At 38.7% G+C, this 20,633-nt stretch overlaps 1 protein-coding gene across 1 annotated transcript in view; it reads right to left on the reverse strand.

Moving 5' to 3' along the window:
- Window positions 1–20,633, reverse strand: part of ak5 (adenylate kinase 5) — a 99,922-nt gene that overhangs the window by 23,067 nt on the left and 56,222 nt on the right. Inside the window, exons 8-10 of the mRNA XM_042429036.1 lie at window positions 17,037–17,110; window positions 3,974–4,019; window positions 1,322–1,366 (exon numbers count right to left, since the gene is read on the reverse strand). Of these exons, the coding sequence (XP_042284970.1) occupies window positions 1,322–1,366; window positions 3,974–4,019; window positions 17,037–17,110 (165 nt within the window). The remainder of the gene's footprint in view (window positions 1–1,321; window positions 1,367–3,973; window positions 4,020–17,036; window positions 17,111–20,633) is intronic.

Consider the following 20,633-nt stretch of genomic DNA (forward strand, 5'->3'; position numbering starts at 1 on the left):
AACATTGAAACATGTTTTTCTTGCTGTAATTATTCCTCCTGTTCATACTGGCTGTTAAAAGATCTCCTTCAAATGTACTTTTAATGTAAGTGAGGATCCACAGTGAGTCCACACATCGTCATTTTGTACAAAAATGCATTTGAAAGTTTATCTGAGGCTTATATGAGGCTTCAGCAGTCTGAGTTAGTCATATCAAGTGGATATCTGACACATTTACATTTGTCTTTTCTGCATAAAATTCCCTCTTTGTGTTTTTTCCGACAGTGTTTCCCTGTTGAGCTTCAGTACAGTAACAAAAAGAGGAACTTTGGCACTAAAAAGATGTTGTAACTTTGAAAGATATCTATTTGATTCGACTCATTTGGACAACTGAAGCTTCATATTAGCTTCAGATAAACTTTTAAATATATTTTTGCACAGAAGGAGGACTGTGGATTTTGTCCCCCATCACTTACATTGGAGGAATGATTACAGCAAGAAAAACCTGTTTCAATGTTCATTTAAAACACCTGACTGTTGGTTTAAGACAGACTTGAAAAACTGTGAACTTGTCCTTTAAGTTGAATCAACACCTCTAAAACAGGTTCAACAAAAACTGAACATTAAAACCTTGATAAAGGAACGATTTATTGCAAGGCTGATGTATTAGACTGCATTAGTTTTAGCTAAGTGCACCTAAATAAACTGATGTGTGCAATAGCTATAGCACAAGATTAATAGTACATTATCAACTACATACAGTAAGTTAGGTAGAACATGATAATGTTACTGTCGTGTCTAAAACTAATTCTAGTATTGATATTTTTACACGAGTGAAGTTTCATGCAACTTTCATCCAGCCTGGAGTATTTCACCAGCGTGGTATCACTAATTTTACTGAAGGAACTGAACCCTGTACACATAATAATCAATGTCTTGTTTAATGAACAGTGGTGAAACAAGCCATGACCCAAAGTTTTCAGCTGAAAGGTTAAAAAACTGCTTCATTAACTTTCCTTCTGTTGTATGAAATGAGTGGGACCCTCTGAGAACAGACATCTGTCGTTTCCCCTCCGGCCATTAACGCAGCCTTTTTTCATCAGAGCTACAGTCTGAGTTTGGTTCTCTTTAAAGACGCAGAAAAATGTCTGATCGACTAATCAGTACTATTCTGTCTTTCTGCATAGCTTTCCTTTCAGTGTGTGTGTGTATGTGTGTGTGTGTTCGTATGAATGAGGCCAGTTTAACTACCGGCCAGCTGAGCAGTCAGCAGCTGCTCATTATTATCCTCCGTGTGTGTGTGTGTGTGTGTGTGTGTTTGAGCTCTACTACACGTACATACCCATCAAGAAGATGACCTTTGGTTTCTTCTGGTCTGTACAATAACCTGTCAGAGGAAATAAATTAGAGTTTAATATGTGGTGCAGATCAACATACACGCAACATTATGTACAGTACATGCACACACACAGACAGCAATAATTAACATTTATATCTTTGTATTTGTTCACTAAATGATAAATTGATTGATATTAAGTCAAACAGGAACTTCTGGGTTCTGTTCCAGACCGCATTCGAACCGTTGACATTTATAATAACGCAATTGGAACATAGCCTTACTTAACAGTATGTTGTGTGGCTCTCTCCCATTGTTTAGATAAAGAGTATTAATTCAATATCTCTGTTTTTTAGCAGCCTTTAATAAACACCATGTCTGATAAACCCACGGTCCCCCTTCATAAGAAGATTTTTGTCCTGCCACACACTGTGTCACGCTACTATGACAACCGGCAACCGTGTGTTGTCATGAGCTGTTGTATTACTGCATACAAAACATTTTTAATACAGTGATTTTGATATGTTTTGCTTATTTCTTCTGTTTTAATGTTAGTATATTTGAAAACCACCATTGACTGTATATAAATATGGATGACGCGTCTCCACTTCCCGCTGCTATGCAAAGGTTAAGTCAAAATATCTCCTCCCCTGGAGCTGCCATCTTGCTTGTGTAACATCATTTGGAGCCAAAGTCGAGTCGAGCAGTAGAGTCGGGCGGCAGGATGACGGCCCGTGGGACACGCCCCCTCAGCTGACAGCCGCCTGACAGAGGTTTTTAGAGCGGCTGTCACAGCTGTCAATCATGTCACACCCCCTTTTTATATCGTCAAATAACTAATTAAAAACAGACTTATCAGAAAAAATGAGCACTTGGACAAACATCAGCGTGATAAGAACTACCTAAACGCTGTAGATGTTTCAGACAGCAGAGGTTACAACCAAAAAGTTGACTCTAGGGGAGAGGAATATGTAAGTATCATTTAACCCTTCAACTTGTTACATCAAGTACTATATCTGATGCTGATTTGTCTCAGAATACAGAAATTAAACCCCAGAAACACATTTCATTTTTTCACATTGACTTGTCAAACACGGAGGTAGGTTTAATTAATTACACTGAGGACACTGCTCCATTTAGGTGTGCCGGTGACATCGTTAATGTCTTAATTACACCTGTGCTTCTCCTGCTATGACAGCTGAAAGAGTCTGCTGTGAGAAATGAGTGTTGGCAGTTGTTAAACTCTTAATAATCACTGACCTCAGTGACAGCTCATCTTCTCAACTCAAACTGACTGAAGTATCAGTGTGACGGATCCTAATAGACTACTGTGTCAATTAAAGATTTTATAGCATGTCTCCATGTAAAATCCTTTATGTTAACTTGCGACAGTAACCTACAACCTGTTAAAGCAATAATTGTCACATTTCCATCTAAAATAATATTTTGAAAAATATCCTCTCATGAACCGGAAGTGATGTCTTCCCAACAGCAGGAGCCTTTTGTTTGGAAGAAACGGAAGTTGTGTCCCAATTACATATTTCATAGTAAACAGCGTTTGCTCCGGGACGTGAAAAGACATTATGATGATGTATGTGCAGAGTTTGACACTGGAAAGTTGTTTTCACATTCATCTGCCGAAGGGGGGGAACATTTCTCTGCGCTCATCTTAAAACTCAGTTTGACATGTTTAACCAACAAACATGATTTGTGACACATCACAACTAGCCTCCAGTACACATTCACTGATAATACACTTTTCAGTGAAGTAGAAGACATGTTGTGTGTACTAGTTAAAATCTGGAGACGAACATTATTTGTATGATCATATATTCTGGAGAAGGAGAAGATGTCATAATGAATTAGTAATTTAACTTTTTTGTGGAAAAACATGTCAGACACATAATTTTTCAAAGCAGAGTATTTTTATATCTTAAAAAAATGTCTGGATGGGAATATTTAAGTAAGCTCACGAATGCTGTTTGTAATGCAATGTGAAATATGTGAACAGTTCATACTTTCTGCATGAACATGCAGATTACATCACATTTTAATACACTAAGAGACTAAGCGAGTGTATTAAGTGTAGTGTATAGTAGCCTCTGACCACACCCGTATTTAATATGAGACTTTTGCATATTCCATCTTATAAACGTGGCTCATGCAAATTTGCAGGCCGGTGTTTGTTCTGCTTTTAATCAGACGGGCGTCTTCCTCCTCTCTGTCCTCTGTTAGTGCAGCGACAGCGAGCTGACAAGATAAACATCAGGTCTAACTGGCAACAGTGAATCAACAGATGAGGCCTCCTCCCCCTCCATTACACAATCAATACTGTTGATGCAGAGCCATGCTGAAAACACACACACACACACACACACAGGGCTGCAGGGAGGGGTTCATTCAGGCATCTGGTGAATAACGGTTACATGACATGTGTGGCATTTACCGAGATGGAACAGTGTGTGTGTGTGTGTGTGTGTGTGATGAAATGTTGAATTAGTTAGTTAGTTTGTGAGTGAAAGCAGAGGAGGATAAAAAAATGTAGGTTGTTTCTCCTGAAATCAGCAGATATTGTGTTGTGTTATCACCTTCAGCCTATAAAAGTCACGCGGTTCATGTTTACACACCTACACACAATCAGTCATTTCATCAACTCACTTTCTGTGGTTCCTTCAGCATAACCGAGCTCCTCCTCCTCCTCGACCTTGAGAGAGAAAGAGATTCAGATTAATATTCTCATCATTTCCTTGATGCAACAATAACTAATGCACACTAAAAGCATATTTGAACTTGAACATGAGATAGACAAGGACACAGATACACTACATGGCCACAAGTATTTAGACACCTGATTGCTGAACGTCTTTTTCCAAAACCAGTCGTTCAATCTGCTGCAATAACAGCCTGCTGGAACTCTTCTAGAAAGGCTTTCCACAAGATTTTGGAGGCTGGCTGCAGGAGTTTTCTCCTATTTAAGCCACAAGAGCATTAGACGATAAGCTCAGGCTCACATTTGCTGTTCCAATTCATCCCAAAGGCTGTTGGATGGGGTCGATGTTACGGCTCTGTGCAGGCCCATCAAGTTCTTCCACAGCAAACATGGGGGAACCATTTCCTTTATGGACCTGGCTTTGTGCACAGGAGCACTGTCATGTTAAAATAAGAAAGGGTCTTCTCTGTAGCATTAAGATTTCAGTGAACTGGAACAAAAAGGTTTCACCCAAACCATAAAACATAGAACCAGTCACCCCTGTTCACATATTTTTGGCCATATAATGCTATAAAACAAAGCGTGTCAAAGGGGAAAAGGAGACGCAGAGAAACCATTAAAAAAGAGCTGCGGTATTTGGCAGAATAACGAGACCAAGACGGTCATATTCTGTCTTTCTCAAACACTTTTTCTTTTCTGATTGCTGTGTAAACCCTCCGTCTCCCTGCAGCAAACACATGGTCTGAGTCTGGAGGAGAGGACTGAAGCTCTCAGCAGCCTCATTCACTGAATCATGATTACAGAGTTACAAACACATATCAGAGTCAAACCAGGGCGGAAAAACTGGCTGAAAGACATTTCCCACTTTTGATGTGTTTCAAGAGGAAATCCGATTCATTTGATTCAAGTACACATCGACTTTTTTAGATGTTTGTAACCACCATCAAAAAAAACAACCTCCCTGCGTCTCATTTCAGCAGGTTTCCATGGTTATCCTCCTCAGCTTTGGCCATCTGCATCATTCTGGCACAAACGACCTGCTAATGACTCGAGTGTTAGCATTAAAAAAATCTACGAGTTAGCAGTCTGGTGACAGCAGAAGCAGATAAACATGTAGAATCCTGCATGGATGAAGAAATGTACCAAATGAATGATTTTAGTACACTGTTGATATGTTTGTGTGGATTTATATGTACATTACTATTATTATTATTATTATTATTATATTATAAGGGAGCTCATTCCCTCAATTAAGTAATTGAATCCACCTCATTTAAAGCCTCAATAATAAATATTCTTATGTTGACAATGGATCCAATTACTATGTATGAAATGAAAGGAGTCGCTTGTATTGACAATTATCACCAAACTCTGCAGTTCCTCTCTGCTCTGCTGATCAATTATTGCATTTTAAATTAAACTAGGACTGCAACATACAATTATTTTATTTTTTGGGGCATTTTATGGACTTTTTTGGAGAGTGGGCAGTGAAGAGGCAGACAGGAAAGAAGAGGAGAGAGAGGTGGGTGTGACGTGCGGCAAAGGTCTCTGGCTGGAACTGAACCAGGGACGTTGTGGTTTTGTGGCATAAGTAGTAACCATTCAGCTACCAGGACGATCCTACCAAACAATTAGTTTCATTATTGATTCATTTGTTGATTATTTTCTCGATTAATTGATTTTAATAGTATACTTATTTCAATTTCCCAGAGTCAAAGATATTCACTTTACTGTATGAGGAAAGAAAAGCATTAAATCATCACATTTGAGAAGCTGAAACCAATGCTTTAAAAACTACTAAAATGATTATTCAATTATCAGAATAGTTGTATATTAACTTTCTGTCAATTGACTAATCAATGAATTGAAACCTGCATTATTTGATTTTGATTTTAAGCCTTAGAGAAACAATGACATATTAAGCTTTATAAAGTTGATACAGCAAATGTGTTAGCAAACAGTAACTCATTAATACATCCAGCAGATAAAGAGCAACATTAGCATTTATTTGAAGTTCTGTTTCCGACCCAGTTCGATATTAGTATTAACTCATTTTTAGCTCTGTTTTGGCCTCCACCAACTCCTGAGGGAAATATCTGGCAATTTTGTTGCACCAGCTAGTTTTTAACTTAGTCTGTCTGCCATTTGGTGCTGGGCAGGTCGTCTACAGTGGCTGTCAGCTGTCTGCCGTAGCTGAAAACTACGCTGATGAGAGCAGTGAGACTGAACCAGCACAGTGACGTTGCGGATTATAAAACCAAAACAATGAGATTCAGATGGAAAAATGCTCCATTTAGAGCTACGAACTGCAGAGTTGGCTGATATTTCTCTGTGGGTTTATCACTATGAGTGACACCTTTCAGACTACAAATTTCCCATTTGACCCATTGTTGATATCTATCTATCTATCTATCTATCTATCTATCTATCTATCTATCTATCTATATATATATGCAGCTTTAACTTATTCCTGGAATTAATAACTTAATTAATAACTTATTTGCCCCCTTCATTCTCTTGTAGCCATGAAGTGCTGCAAAACCTTGAACAGATATTCTGAGCTGGATGATGAACAGTATCATCAAAGATATTATGGAAAACAATCAGTTGTATCATGATAACTTAACACTATTAATTTGAGAGAATGTGTTGAGGATACAAATGACCAAATGGAGGGAATCAAATAATTATGTTTAGTGCACGAATTCATAATTTGAATTAATGAGTTGTAATTTGTTTTGGGACAAATTGAGGGAATCATTTATCAAATATTTTCCCCCTAATAGACTCTGAAGTGCTGTCTCACTTCTTCAAATAATCACAACATAGAGAGGATTCATAATTAAAATGTTAATGGATCATTTAAAATAAACACAGAAACTGAGCAGTCATGCAAGCAGCCAGTTGTGGGTGTATGAAGGGAAGTTATTGAGTTTTCCACCTGGATGTGCAACTTGATTGTCCCTAAAACCTGATAACTGATGAATTTTGTGGTACAAAAATTGTGACGTAGCTCCATTATGCAACATTCCTGACATCATGATTAACTGTTTAGGCAGTTATAACTATTAAAATTATGGTTCATGTGAACCATTTACAGGAAATTGGACATAAAACTAGCATTTGTTGTCTCTACTGGCAGAACCCAGTCACCCTATCACCTGAACTATACATTATGTGCTTCATCACCTCCGTGTTTCATTTCACTTCCCACTAAAATGCAACTGAAAGTGTGAAAATTGAGCATCCGACTTCACATTTGAGAGAAAAACATCTAATGTGCACATAAATGCAGCGTGAGATGACTGTCTGTCAGCGTAGTGTGGATAGAAATGTGTATTGCTATTCTCATGCTCACACTGCAATGAAACTGCTCTGTTTTTGTTCAGTACGGAAACACAAAGTAGTCTATACACATCTCAGTATTATATTAAGCGTGCTGGTAAAAACGGTATTAATGAAAGAGCGTCTGAAGAGATAACAGATTTATTTAGTACAACTATGATGTTTTGGCATTATTACTTCATCAGATATAGTCAGACCAAGAAAGTCTGTATACAATGTGTGAGTAGATGTGTACATTAACACGTACACATCAAATTATTAACAATGTTTACAACAATAAAGTCCTGATATCAGTAACATATCAATCAAAAGGATGCAATCAAATACTTACAGCCATCATACTCAGAGGATTTGAACATGACATGTAATAGTGGTAAACATGTTAAGACAAAAAGAGGAATCTGCCATTGTTCAAGAAGTTAAAAGTGCAAAAAAAAAAAGACAAACATTGGTTTTCACAGCAGCTTCTTCCTTCAGGCTGTCAGGATCCTGAATGCACTGTGCAGAAACAAGCCCACAACTGCCACATCCTCACTCAACAACAGAGTGCTATCTAGCGCCAAACTACACCTATGTTTACATTTTGTGTTTTGTATACAATGATAAGCACCTTAAAGGTAGAGTCAGTGATTCTGAGGAGAGATTGTTCAATACACTTTTTGTCAAATTCAGTGAATATCTCCTCACGGTCCGCTAGCTTTCGTGCTGGTGCACAGGACAGGGGGAAGTCATCAGAGCAGCTGTCTGTGACGGTCTCCCGTCTCCAGCACTCGTTGAATAATGGAGGAGGACTGGTGAACTGGAGAGAGAGAGGCGGTGGCCAATTCATATATAAAGAAAGTGTTTTCTCGTGGAACAGATACGCTTCCATTTTATTAAATGTATCAATCAACAATGAATCCGAGACAGTCTCATGGAGACCCCCCACGTTTTTTACGCTCTGAGTCTGTTTCTGTCACATTTAGCGAAGCGTAATCTGAGCAGGCAGCTGTTTAAATCACACAAGTATCCTGCTATATATGTGTTTTGAACTTATTAAGTGCATTAACGAATCAATAAATACAAACACTGTCGATTTCTTCCTGTGGAGCCGACATGCAAACTATTTTGATTCAGTAAATTTCTGCTGTCAGTCAACCTGGTGAGAGCAGAGACGCTGAACGCAGGTCGAGAGACGAGTGGGGGGGCTGCAGAGAGGCGGAGAGTTTGGATGGACTGTTGTGCTCATATGAGACAAAGTTTTTTTTCCCCTCGTGATAAATTGTGAGAAGAACTGAAGTCACTCTACAGCTGACACATCGCTCTGGATGCCACCATTTTTCTATTTTGGTCGTTGTCAATGCACATCCATGAATTTCATGAAGACGCATGAAAGGAGGGGTGTATTTCTTTGAATTCAAATATCAACAATCTCTCTCCAGAATGACTGACTCTAACTTTAATATGAACATTTTGTATTGATTGTTATGTATATATCATATTTTATATTCGGTATTGTGCACACTTGTCTGTTGTCTCGTACAGATTGTCAGCTGTCTAATTGTCATGCAGTCTACCATCTGCAAATTCAGTAGTCTTGCATCAGTAGTAGCCTCAACTGTCTGTCATACAGTATATGTTACGCTGTGGCCCTGGAGGAACAACATGTCACTCCTCTGCATGTCCTGCGCATATTATGGATTGACAATAAAGTTTGGGTTACTCATATGAGTCAAGTCAATGTGCTATATGACAATCAGTCGTTATTGAAATAGAACAACAAGAGAAGGACAGATGAGATGACAAAAAAGGTCCAAATAAATCCTATTACAGTCCCTGAGAAGATATATTATTCAAAATGTATGTCCCTGTCAACAATCTGAAATGATGCTGTGTGAAATACGTATTGTGCTCGTGCCCAAGCCATGCCACTGAGGAGTTATTGTTGTATTTTATGAAGCAATTTGCAGTTTGGAATCCAGCCAACTGCCAGAAAACATATCAGAAAACAGCTCGGCTTCAAAGCTAATTTAGGCCATGAGCTGCAGAAAACGACCTCCGCTGACATTTCCATCTATTGTTGGCTCTTGACCTTGAGTTGCTCTGACGCTGACTTCTAAAGGTTTGTAATAGAGACATGTTAGCAGAGGGATTTAAGTGGAGCTGCAGTCACATACAGTAGCAGAAGAGTAAAAGACAGTGAATCAAGTGAAGCACAGCTCTGTTAGTGTTAAATAAATGCCGTCAGTGTGGGGGAGTGCTGGGTGGCAACGACGAGCCAGCTTGGCATGTGGGTACACCAACTGGTCTGATGACTCACAGACAGAGAGAGAGAAAGAGAGAGAGAAACACAGCACGCATTGATCACATGTGACGGAGACAAAACAAGTACACACACACACACACACACACACACACACACACACACACACACACAAACAAACCTGTAAAAATCTGTCAAATCTGTAAAAGAAGACTATTTTTCTTTGTTCTGGCAGTTGACACTGTATATTGGTGATGAGTGACAGTATGTAATACACACAGCAACACATGTTCAACCGTGTACTTCTACACAAACATACAAAAACACCTAAAGTCTCAAGATTCATGTTGGCAGCTCAGCGAGGCTGCAATGACCAGAAAATCTGTTGCATCAAATGAGTTTATCCTCCAGTGAGCATGGAGGTGTTCTGGGATTTTCATGGCAAGTCTTCCTTATTTTGTGGTCTGAGTGTGGTACTAGAGGAGGGGGTCATTATGCCATCTGGGCGGGAAATATGGAAAGTAATCTATTATGTGAGTAATTTACTAGAAATGCAATTGGAGGTCATAAAATAACCAGATGTTTTTGGCCAGTCCAGTGATCATCACATTGATCTAATAACTCATCATTGCAAGTAAATCCAATATTGCCATAAAGCAGTGCTGCTCATTGAAATGCAAGATTGTCCACAAAAATACAGAGATATCAAAGAGTTAACCGCGTTACCTCCACGGTAAAAATAAAATGGTGAAATCTACATTATTTGACAAATCTCTACCGGTTTACAGTAGAGATAGTGGTGACAACAGAGACTGAGGTTCACATCCTGAGTCCTGTGTGTGGTTAGATTTGGTAAACAAAAGCACTTTGGTTAAGATTTGTGAAAGATGGTGGTTTCGTTAAATGTTAATGAAAAACGTCAATGAGCACATGTCTTGTTCTTCAAGATCATCTGATCTTTTCCAAACATCAACCGAGAGCTGTCAGCGCCTAAACATAACCATAAAAAGTTAAATGATGCTGTAGTTTCTACTAGTGGATATTATACTGCAAGATCAGATATTTTGGTGTTTCATTCACATGTTCAGTATCGACATTTTGCAACTTGCCAGATAAACATTTTCTTACTATGTTGACAGGAAACATGCAGTTTCCTTTTCCTTTTTCAAGTTCATTTGCTTCTGCACTTTCGTAATATACAAACACAGTTTCTAGGAGACAGTGTTAATCTTAATCTTGAATAAATAAATAAATAAATAAATAATGCTGGAAAAATAATAGGCACTAAGCAAGACAGCCTTAGCAACATCTACAAAACCCGACTCAATCTCAAAGATTGAGAACCTACTTCACCCACAACACCCCTGTTTAGTGAGCTTCAGCTCCTTCCATCAGACCGACGTCTCTGGGCCCCCAGCGGTAAAAGTAACAGAGCGAAGAATTCCTTAATACCATCAGCCCTAACACTCCGTAACACAAACACAGCACAAGGGTGTGAATGTCTTGCACATGAAAAACTCCCAGTACTCATAGAGGTACTATATAGTTAGTGCTGCACAGTGGAAGGTGTTGCATTGTGTATATTTCTGGGATGCACTGTGTCTTCTCTCACATTGAATCTTTGTACTCTGCTGGACGGTGCTGTGTAGTAGTTTTATGTATTTTATGAAGGATGTGTGCCATGTGCAGGACTCTGTTTTAAATAGCTTTTTTCTTCTTAGTGTGTATGTTTCTTTTATTGTGTATGTTAAGTTTTGTGCACACACTACAAACCGATTTCCCTCTGAGATAATAATGAAGTTCATCTTAATCTTCCATCTTCTGCTTGATATGAATGTATGAAAAGCAAGTTTTACTGGATTTTACTACAAAGTTTTTGAAGTTTCACATAATAAACTAAAATTTTGGAACTAAACTAAAAGTCAGAGGACTGCAAAAGTCATTAGGATTAATCCTCTGATGACTACAAATGTCTGCACTGGACTACGTCTGGAGCCCCACATCTGGTGCGGCTAAAATCGTACAGACATCTGACAGAGCAGGATGATGAGATTGTGAGCAGCAGCACAAGGTCCATTTCTGATGATCCTCAACATCAGACTCTCTTGATGAGTCATCCGTGTGATCTAATCAAATGAACGATGGCTGTCGCCCTAAACTCATTACTTTCAAACCTCAGGATCATGATATTGAACTGTCATGTCTGTCAAAATGAGTCTGGAGACTCTCTGGTGGGCTGAAGAATGCCAGACATCATCATCACTACACAGAGAGAAGCAGCACAACATCATGTCTATTTCTGATGTGGTAATGAGGAAAGTTTGTTGTGGACTTTGCTTCTATGTGGTTTTCACTCACTGGAGCAAAGTATATCCTTTAGAGAATCAATCAGCAACGATTTTGATCAGCGTTTTAGTATTTGCAGTTTCTCAAGTGTGAGAATTTAAATGTGACTTTAAATAGTAAAAATGCATATATGAAATCAAAGTTGAGTGTCTCATTAAGCATTCACAAAAATCTGAGTTAAAATAAATGTTAATAACTATTAGAAAACCTCGCTCAAAAACAGCTCATTTTCATGTTTAGACCATTTCTTGACTGTGTGGGCGTGGCAGCTGACATTTTGATTGACAGCTCGCTTGTTTTTAGCTCCGCCTACTTCAAACAATCTCTCATGATTGTTATTTTATAATTTGTTATTTTTACATTTGTTATTGTTATTATTTATTGTTATTTCTGTGTATGATCTGAAACTCAATATCTTTGGATTTGGACTGTGGATCAGACAAAACAAGACATCTGAAGACATCATTTTGGCCTTTAAGAACTTATAACGGCATTTTTCTCCATTTTCTGACATTTTATCGACAAATTGATTAATAAAGGAAATCTGCAGATGAATCGATATTGAAAATAATTGCATGATACGTCCCCTTTAAGAGAGCCACGATTAAAGTCTGCAGGCTCTGAGCATTTGATACCTAAAAGATTTTTTGGTGGAGTATTCCTTTAATGTCAATGAAGAAATTCTCCCTCCATCACTGGTGAGAAAATGGACCTTCTGAAATATTGATGCCATGTTTACCTTTTGATGTTTGCTGGTAAAGGTCAGTATTTACGCTGTTTACGTTTGGCCAGTTATTAATGGGAATAAGAAATATGCTACATCAAACAACAAATATGACCAGAAATGCAATGCACATCCACAGCCGATGCTCTTTCATCAAGAATGAATTAGGAATGGTGGAAAGCAAAAAAATAATTAGAAGAAAATGTGTATGAGATTTGACACCAGAGACTCAAAATAGCTACTCTGCCCTTCTGTCTCCTTCCTCTGCCACCTTTCGTGGAGCAACATGCCAAGAAAATCCATCTCCATCTCATATCCGAGGCCCCAAATACGGGATGACAAGGCTGCACAGCGTCTTCGTTCCACTTCACAGAAAAGAGTGTCACTCCTCGCCACAGGAAGGACAGCGGAGGGACGCCGCCGCCTTCAATGAGCTGGCTGCTGCTTTTTGTTTGCACTCTCCTTGTCCTCAAGCCTCCAGTGAGCTCCTCTGCAAGGATTGCCGGCACATTGTATTGATAGGCCAGGCTTTATCCTGAGTCTGAATGTGTCTTAATAATGATGAGTGGGTGACATTAATCAATAATTATTGATCAACCTCCACTCAAAAATCTGTTTTTCTTCTTGTCCTTTCAGTTGGATGTTTGAGCTTCACTGTGCAGAACGATGTATGTGCAGAGTTTTCCATATTATAAAAACCATATCAGACACAAATTATATTTTAAAACACATCTTTAAACTTTTCTGCAGGGGATCTTTAAAGTTCACTTTTATCAGCTATGACTAAGAGTGCTTTGTTAGGAAATCACAGTGGGCCATGAAGCCCAGGAGACACCCAGCAGGATGCTGACAGGCAGGTAACAAGGCTCCCGGCTGTGAGAGTAATTCTGTTTGTGGACGGAGCCGCTGCAGATGAAACACATACTGTATCAATATAGGCTGAGTCTGGAGGTGAGGGACTGCAGTCTTTGATAGGCTAAGTAGGGTACTCATTTCATTTTGTATTACTGTAACTGGGTACAGACAGGAAATGTGTTTGTTTGACTCTGAATCATCCTCTTGTGTTGCTTTGGTATTGATCAGCTGCTCTGTCTCTCGCTCAATCTTTCCTGGGTCTGCAACTGGAGTGAACGCCACCAGCTGTGGCAAATTGAACTAATTACAAGACAAATTGGCTTCTCTTATAAAAAACACTAGCCAAGTTTCCAACCAAATATACTGCAAACTTTAACCGGATTTCCAGAAAAATCAGCAAAAGAGATACAAATTAATGCACATCTCTCTTCACTCATCAAGATAAACAGTTAGTGGTGCTATTTCTCCAGTCCAGTGCCATTAAACCATTGCAGAAGAAGAGAACACAGTCGAAATGTGAAGGAAATAAGAGATTTCTGTTTCATGCATTAATTTGATAAACTGTCTCCTCATTGGTTCACACAGATCTGATGTTTTTGTCTGCCGCCATTTTTTGTCACATGCTTCATTTTTAGCGATAGTCAACTTTTACACATCAACCAAGTGTAAAGACTTTTTTGCAATATTTCACCTGTTTTTTCCAACTTTCTTTAACAATTTTCTGTGTTTGCACAATGTATGTTTGCATACACAGTTTAAAAATGAAAATAAATCAGGTGGATGGAAACAGACTTACAGTCAAGGTTTCCAGCTGACAGTTCCAGAGTGAGCGAGGTTTGTGCTGCATGGCCGTGTGGAATTGAATTTTGGGGAGATTAATATCTAAATTGAGGGATACTCAATTTGTCCACTGTGGATGTGAAAGTCATTGAAAGTGAGACCGTTCTTCTATATCCTCGGGCAGTTTTTGTGCTGCACCAGCTCTCACTAGGACAGTTTTGTATAGCCTGCACACATTTGAATGTACACTCACTTTATTATTTTAATTTTGGTATAGTCTTGCCTTTGCCACATGTTATTCCTGGAGTCCCTGAGAGAATTGCATTGTCGTTTGTCATTATCTGACCTCATTAAATGCACATTACGGTAATTAGACAGATGTAACCCATCCACACTAAATATAGTTTCTGTTTCGCTGGTGCACTATATGTTGTACAAACATGCAACAACACAAAACAAAACAACAACCCTCAAAACATTATAAAACAAAAAAATTGCCATTTATAGCATCACACTATCGTGTTACTATGATCTCAATCAGTTCAGTACAGTGAGGTTATATAGACTTCAATTAAAAAAAAGGAAAAGTACTGGTATGAAATCAGTACTCTGTATCAGGCAATACTCTGAATTTAGTTACTGGACAACAAAGTAATCAGGACATAAACTCACACACTCTGAAAACATTCCTTTAAACAATAATTAGACCAACATGAGATGCTAAACACCTCTTCTGAAAGACTGCGGGGAGCATAAAGTAGCTGAGTTCATGTTTTTTCACTAAAACTATCAACTATTGAGCCACATGAGGACGACCACATAAACTTGAAAGGCGCTCAAAAAGAAAATGTGAAAAAGAAGTATAGATATATACAGTAGTGTACAATAACAAAGGAGGACTTTTTGCTCTATAACCCAGAGTAAACCTATACTTCTTCTCTACTGTGGCAGCAGTAAACAGACTCAGAAAGGAAAATCACAAGCAGCTCTCAAGTGTGAATTCAATGCGCTCTATAAATGTGAAGAGCTGCACTGCAGAAAGAGTGTCTATGCTCTGAAAACCCAAGCCTGGATGGAAAACTGAAAAACAACAAAACAACAACCTCCATCAATACAACACAATAAAAGAGGCCTTGAGTTAGAAAAATTAAAGTTGAAGAAACAGAGAAAAGCTGAAGGCAAATAGACAAAGAGAGCTGAGTAATTTGTTTCTAGACACTTGTAGGATGGAGAATGAGACAGAGGTCATGGTTATGCTTCACAGCAGCGACAGATCTGTGCGGAGGAATGATGCTCGTCTGCACCTTTGCCAAACGTTACACAACAAGCTTCTCTGGCTCGCTGAATCATCCGGCCTTTGAAACAAGTTCACTGTTTGCCATTTTTGAGAAAGGCAATTTGCACATTGTCATTTATGAGAGAGCGGAGGTTTGGAACTGGGGGAAAAGTCGTTTCTTTTTGGCTTGTTAGTGAATGAGAACTTACTACAGATGACAATATTCAAACAAGGATGCAATGGAGATGATTGAGGTGAAGGGGTCACAGTTTAGTTTTGTGACATTTAGCTCATTCTCTTATCTCGAATGCATTACAGCTCAGGGCTTCACTGTCATCCTCGAGGCTGCTGAAGGCTTCTGATGGATAAAGTTTCTGCTGTAAAACTTTGACTTTTCATACTAATCGTATTCCTCTGCCCTAGTGTCCACTATGGCCGTGATTCTTTCTAAGCAAGTAGGTCAGAATAATTTGAATTTCTTTGTTAATAGTCATGTTTTTGACATTTATTTATTGTGTATTGTTAAAAGGATCCCAATTAGCTTCCACTGATCCAGTTGCTAGTCTTCCTGGGGTCCGTTAGTACACACAAAGGACAAGATCTATACATTAACATATATAAAATATAGAATAAATAAGATTGAAACTGATTCATAACCAAAAAGAGATAGATGTTAGATCTTTACATTACGCCATATTAACTAATATACACTCATCGATCACTTGGATCTAATGCAATCAAGTACAACAGCTCTGCCATAAATTCTACTTTTACAAAGCTTCAGCATTTGTTGACATTGTCAGAAAGGTGATAATTTAACTTTATGTTTATTATTGACCTCGTAGTGGGTGGTGGTGGTGTACTGGAGGGCATTATATTGAAAAGTGTTCTTAATATTTTGTCCACCTCATTAACATACATGAAGAGGGCAATACATTGGGAACAATTTTCAAAATAATGCACTCCTCCACCTTTCTGACAATTAATTGATAAAAAAAAAAAAAAAAAAAATGCACAGGGTTTCCCAATGAAGTGATTGGTGAGGGTACATTTGACTTGTAGTTTGAAACTTCTTGTATTAGAAACATGTTTGATGGAAGTTGGTAAAAGGTTCCAGTTTAAGAAAACTCAGTAATGAACAAATTTGTTTTAGGTCGTGGAAAACGCAGTTGACCCTTCTCAGCACTTTTAGTAAAATGCTTTTGGTGAGTATATTTAAATTGGGCCCCAAATAATTCAGATTTACCAGAGAAGATGACTGTCCTGATAAACAACAGAATACTTATATGTTATAATATGTACAGTATGTTGGTTGAACTGGGTAAATAGGACAAGGTTTAGAATTTTTTATCATAGTATTCAGTATGTGTCCACAAATTCAGGGATGAACCGCCAACGCTCAGCCTTCCACATTCAACAGGTACAAATGAATCATGATCTTACCTCATCGTACTTGCAAGCAACGTCTGCCAGGCTGCTGGTTTCCCCCAGTAGACTAAGATCCAGCTCACTGGGGCCTGTAGGAAAAAACAAAACAATAACAGTCATCAAACTTCACGCAGGTATGAGCTTAAAGGAATAGTTCAACCTTATTTGTGTGATATGCTTTTTTGGTTTCCTGCTGAGAGTTAAATGAGAAGTTTAATATGATTCATGTCTGTGTTTTAAATATGGGGTTATAGAGTTAGGAGGCAATTAGCTTTTAGGAATAAAAATTTAATTAGTCACTAGTTGCCTGGCAGAGTCTTGATGAGGACAAGACTCAAAGAAGCTGCTACGCCCATCTGCTGTTCACCAAAAAATAGTTACAGTTCTTTTTTCCTTTCTTTTTGGGCACAGATTAAACAAACACAATATAATGCTTATTTGTGATAATTAGAGCTGCTGGTAGACACATTTTTGAACTTTGGACAGAGCCACACTAGCTGCCTCCCTTCAGAGTTATATGATAAGCTAAAACTAATCACCTCCTTGGAAAATCCTCATATTTGAGAAGCTGGAAATAGACGTATAGTAGTAGTTATAAGATGTTTTCATATAAATTAGTTAGGAATTACTACATTTACATAGTTTGAATATGGCAAATCTTTAATTGCGATAAATTTTTTTTGCAAAGGTCAAACCAGACATAGCGAAGTGTGACGTCACTCATTGGTTTGCATCGGAGCAGGTTTGAAAAATGTAATTAGAAACAAATCTTGTCTCCTTTGAGATCCAACATATGAAAAGGAAAATTAGGTCCTTGGCTCTGTGTCTGAGCTGTAATATTATTAATCTCTTAAAATCCCCAAGGACACCGGCGTCCTCGGCTGACATTACTGTCTTTCAGAGGCTGCAGCAGGCTAACTTGTCGGGAAAGGGGCTAAATAGCGCTCCAAAGTTAGGCTAAATTTTAGTGAGGGAAAAAACTGGCATGGCCATTCTCAAAGGGGTCCCTTGACCTCTCACCTGAAGATATCTGAGTGAAAATGGTTTCTATGGATACTCAAGAGTCTTTCCTTTACAGACATGCCCAATTTATGTTAATCCTATGCAGTTTTGGGCAAAAACCATGCAGTTTTCTGCATGCGGTATAAATGTGTTATTTTTGACTATTCTAAAAACTGTGTATTTGAATATTTTTGCATATTGGGGTCCCTAAACAGTCTTGGAATTGCATAAATTGGGTATGACTGGAAAGCTGAGACTCTTGTGGATTCAATGAGCCCAACTGTATGCATGTGTGTCCCCATAGGAGCCATTTCGTTGTAGTGAGAAACTTGACCTCACTGTATAAAATGACCTATTGTGACCTCTAAAATAATCACAACCTCATGAAACATTACAGCCACAAACTGCAGACCTCGGGCATTCAGAAGATGTATGTCTTTCCTAGGTATATTGACAATAAGGAGGTTTCTGAGCAAAGTGCTCGCCATCCAATCGCCAAAAAATGTAATTCTTATAGAAATCTCCAAATGTCAAAAGTTGTTGATACCAAATCACAGCATGAATTTTTCTATGGTGTTCCTCAAGATTTTGGTGTCTTAATGTTGTATTTTGGAGGGATTTTTCACCAATTTTATCAATTCTGAAGTGGTCAATAATGGTTAAATTTTGCACCAAATCTGTGCAAAAACTTATGAGAAATAACTGAGCATTTGAATGGCCATCATGTACTTCCATCATAATGCCTTTATACACTCTAAACTTTCAAAATTTGAATAGGCGTCTAACCAAATGTGGCATATACTGATGACCTGCTATCTCCCCCTAAAGATACACTGCCCCCCCCCCCCCTAAAAAAGAGAAAAATGGGTCTATGGTTGGAGGAGTGGAAGAAGTATCACAGCCAGCAGATGTATATGTATGTTTGCATGGATGTATATCACATGATCCCTGTACTACACGTGAGCTCATTTTGTCTCTATGTGTGCCACAACAACATGCAAAGCAACGCCCAGATGCAGCTGCACATCTGTGCTTTGATGTTCAGTCTCAGCAACACATTGCAAAGAGAAATCAAATCAAAGCAAGGTTAATTTTGGCCCCGTAAACACCTGAACTTCCTGCTGTCAAAAAACAGCTGAGGGTGAATGTGGTAGATTCTAACACGCAGCATCTTCATCCCCTTCCTCAGTGGAAATGGGTCGTGAATAACACTTCCCTTTGGCAGATTTTTCCTGCACGCCAGAGTCTCCTCATAAGAAAACTGGGTTAGAGTCTGCGAGGATGCAGCTTCGAACAGTCAGGCAGATTCCTGAGAGATGGCCGCTGTTCATTTCCTTGATGCGTTATGTTAAAAATCTTCAGAATGCACCAGATTTATAGAGAAAACCAGCTAACAAAACAAACAAACAAACAAACAAAAGCCTCTGCTGCTCTGTGAACTCCATGCAGCTCACAACTTTAGAGTCAGCAACATGTCAGAGTGAATCTTGCAGAGAATCTTGGGAGATGACGGTGTGGAGATTTTTGTTTTGCTGCTGAGGCCAGTGATGTCAGGTGGCCATCAGAAGCACTTCAATCCACATGTGCTGCTGCGATAATCACAGCTGGAGGATGGAGAAGGCTGGAGGAGAACGGCAGCGGTTTTCCCTCCCTCCTGGGAGAAATGTGCCATTAGAAACAGCAGATGGACTAGAAGCCAATTTCTCTTAAAGAGTTTGCCGATAACTGCTGCCTATTTTTCCCCTCAGCTATTCCTTATATGTTTCTTTTTGAATACGTGATCTAATCAATGAGATGATGTTAGGTTTAAGCTTGAGATGGCACACATGTGACCCATATTTCAGATATTTTTTATGTGCATTTGAGAGTTATGCAGCACCAAAAAAGCCATTAATGGTCCATTCAAATTATACTCCACTCCTTTTTATCCCTATGTGGAACACCTATTGTGAGGCTCCACTATGGAAAACATGTGGAAGAGCAGAACTACATACAGTAGAAGTCCCACTGCTTTTAAATGCATCTGAAAGTGCAGCTATATAACAACCGGATGTAAGTGGCTTCTTGGTGGGAATGTCAATTATGCTTTAAATAAGGAAAAGATCTATTTCTTGTAATGTTTCCCCTTCCCACAGGACTGATATATAATCTTAAGAACAATTAATTGAGGTTTCTCTATTGCTTAATGAGTGCTTGAACGTTTCTCATTTGTTCGAGGGTTATTAATGAGTTTTTCGCCGGCTTTGTGCTGCTTAAGTCCCCCCCCCTTTTTTTCTCACCTGCCTCTGTTTGGTATGTGGGTGACGTGTCATGTATTAGACTGCTCTCGAGTGTTAGAGGTGCTGTAGAAGTGTGTTGCTTTTTATGGCTGATTTGTGGGTCAATTTGACTTTAATATGAGCCGCTCAAAGCAGGAGACGACATACGCTTTGCTTATTACACAAAAGTCACATGTCTATTGTCAGAATAAATGTCACCCAGGATGGAGCTGTCTGTATGAAGAATGACATACAGACTGCAGAGTGTGGATATCGTATGTTATATCACCAAAATGATTATTTCGTCGGGAAGCGGGACTCCTCTGATCCTGAACTATTTTGAGGTGCCATA

This window comes from Thunnus maccoyii, chromosome 12, assembly GCF_910596095.1.
Source record: "Thunnus maccoyii chromosome 12, fThuMac1.1, whole genome shotgun sequence".
Taxonomy (NCBI): Eukaryota; Metazoa; Chordata; class Actinopteri; order Scombriformes; family Scombridae; genus Thunnus; species Thunnus maccoyii.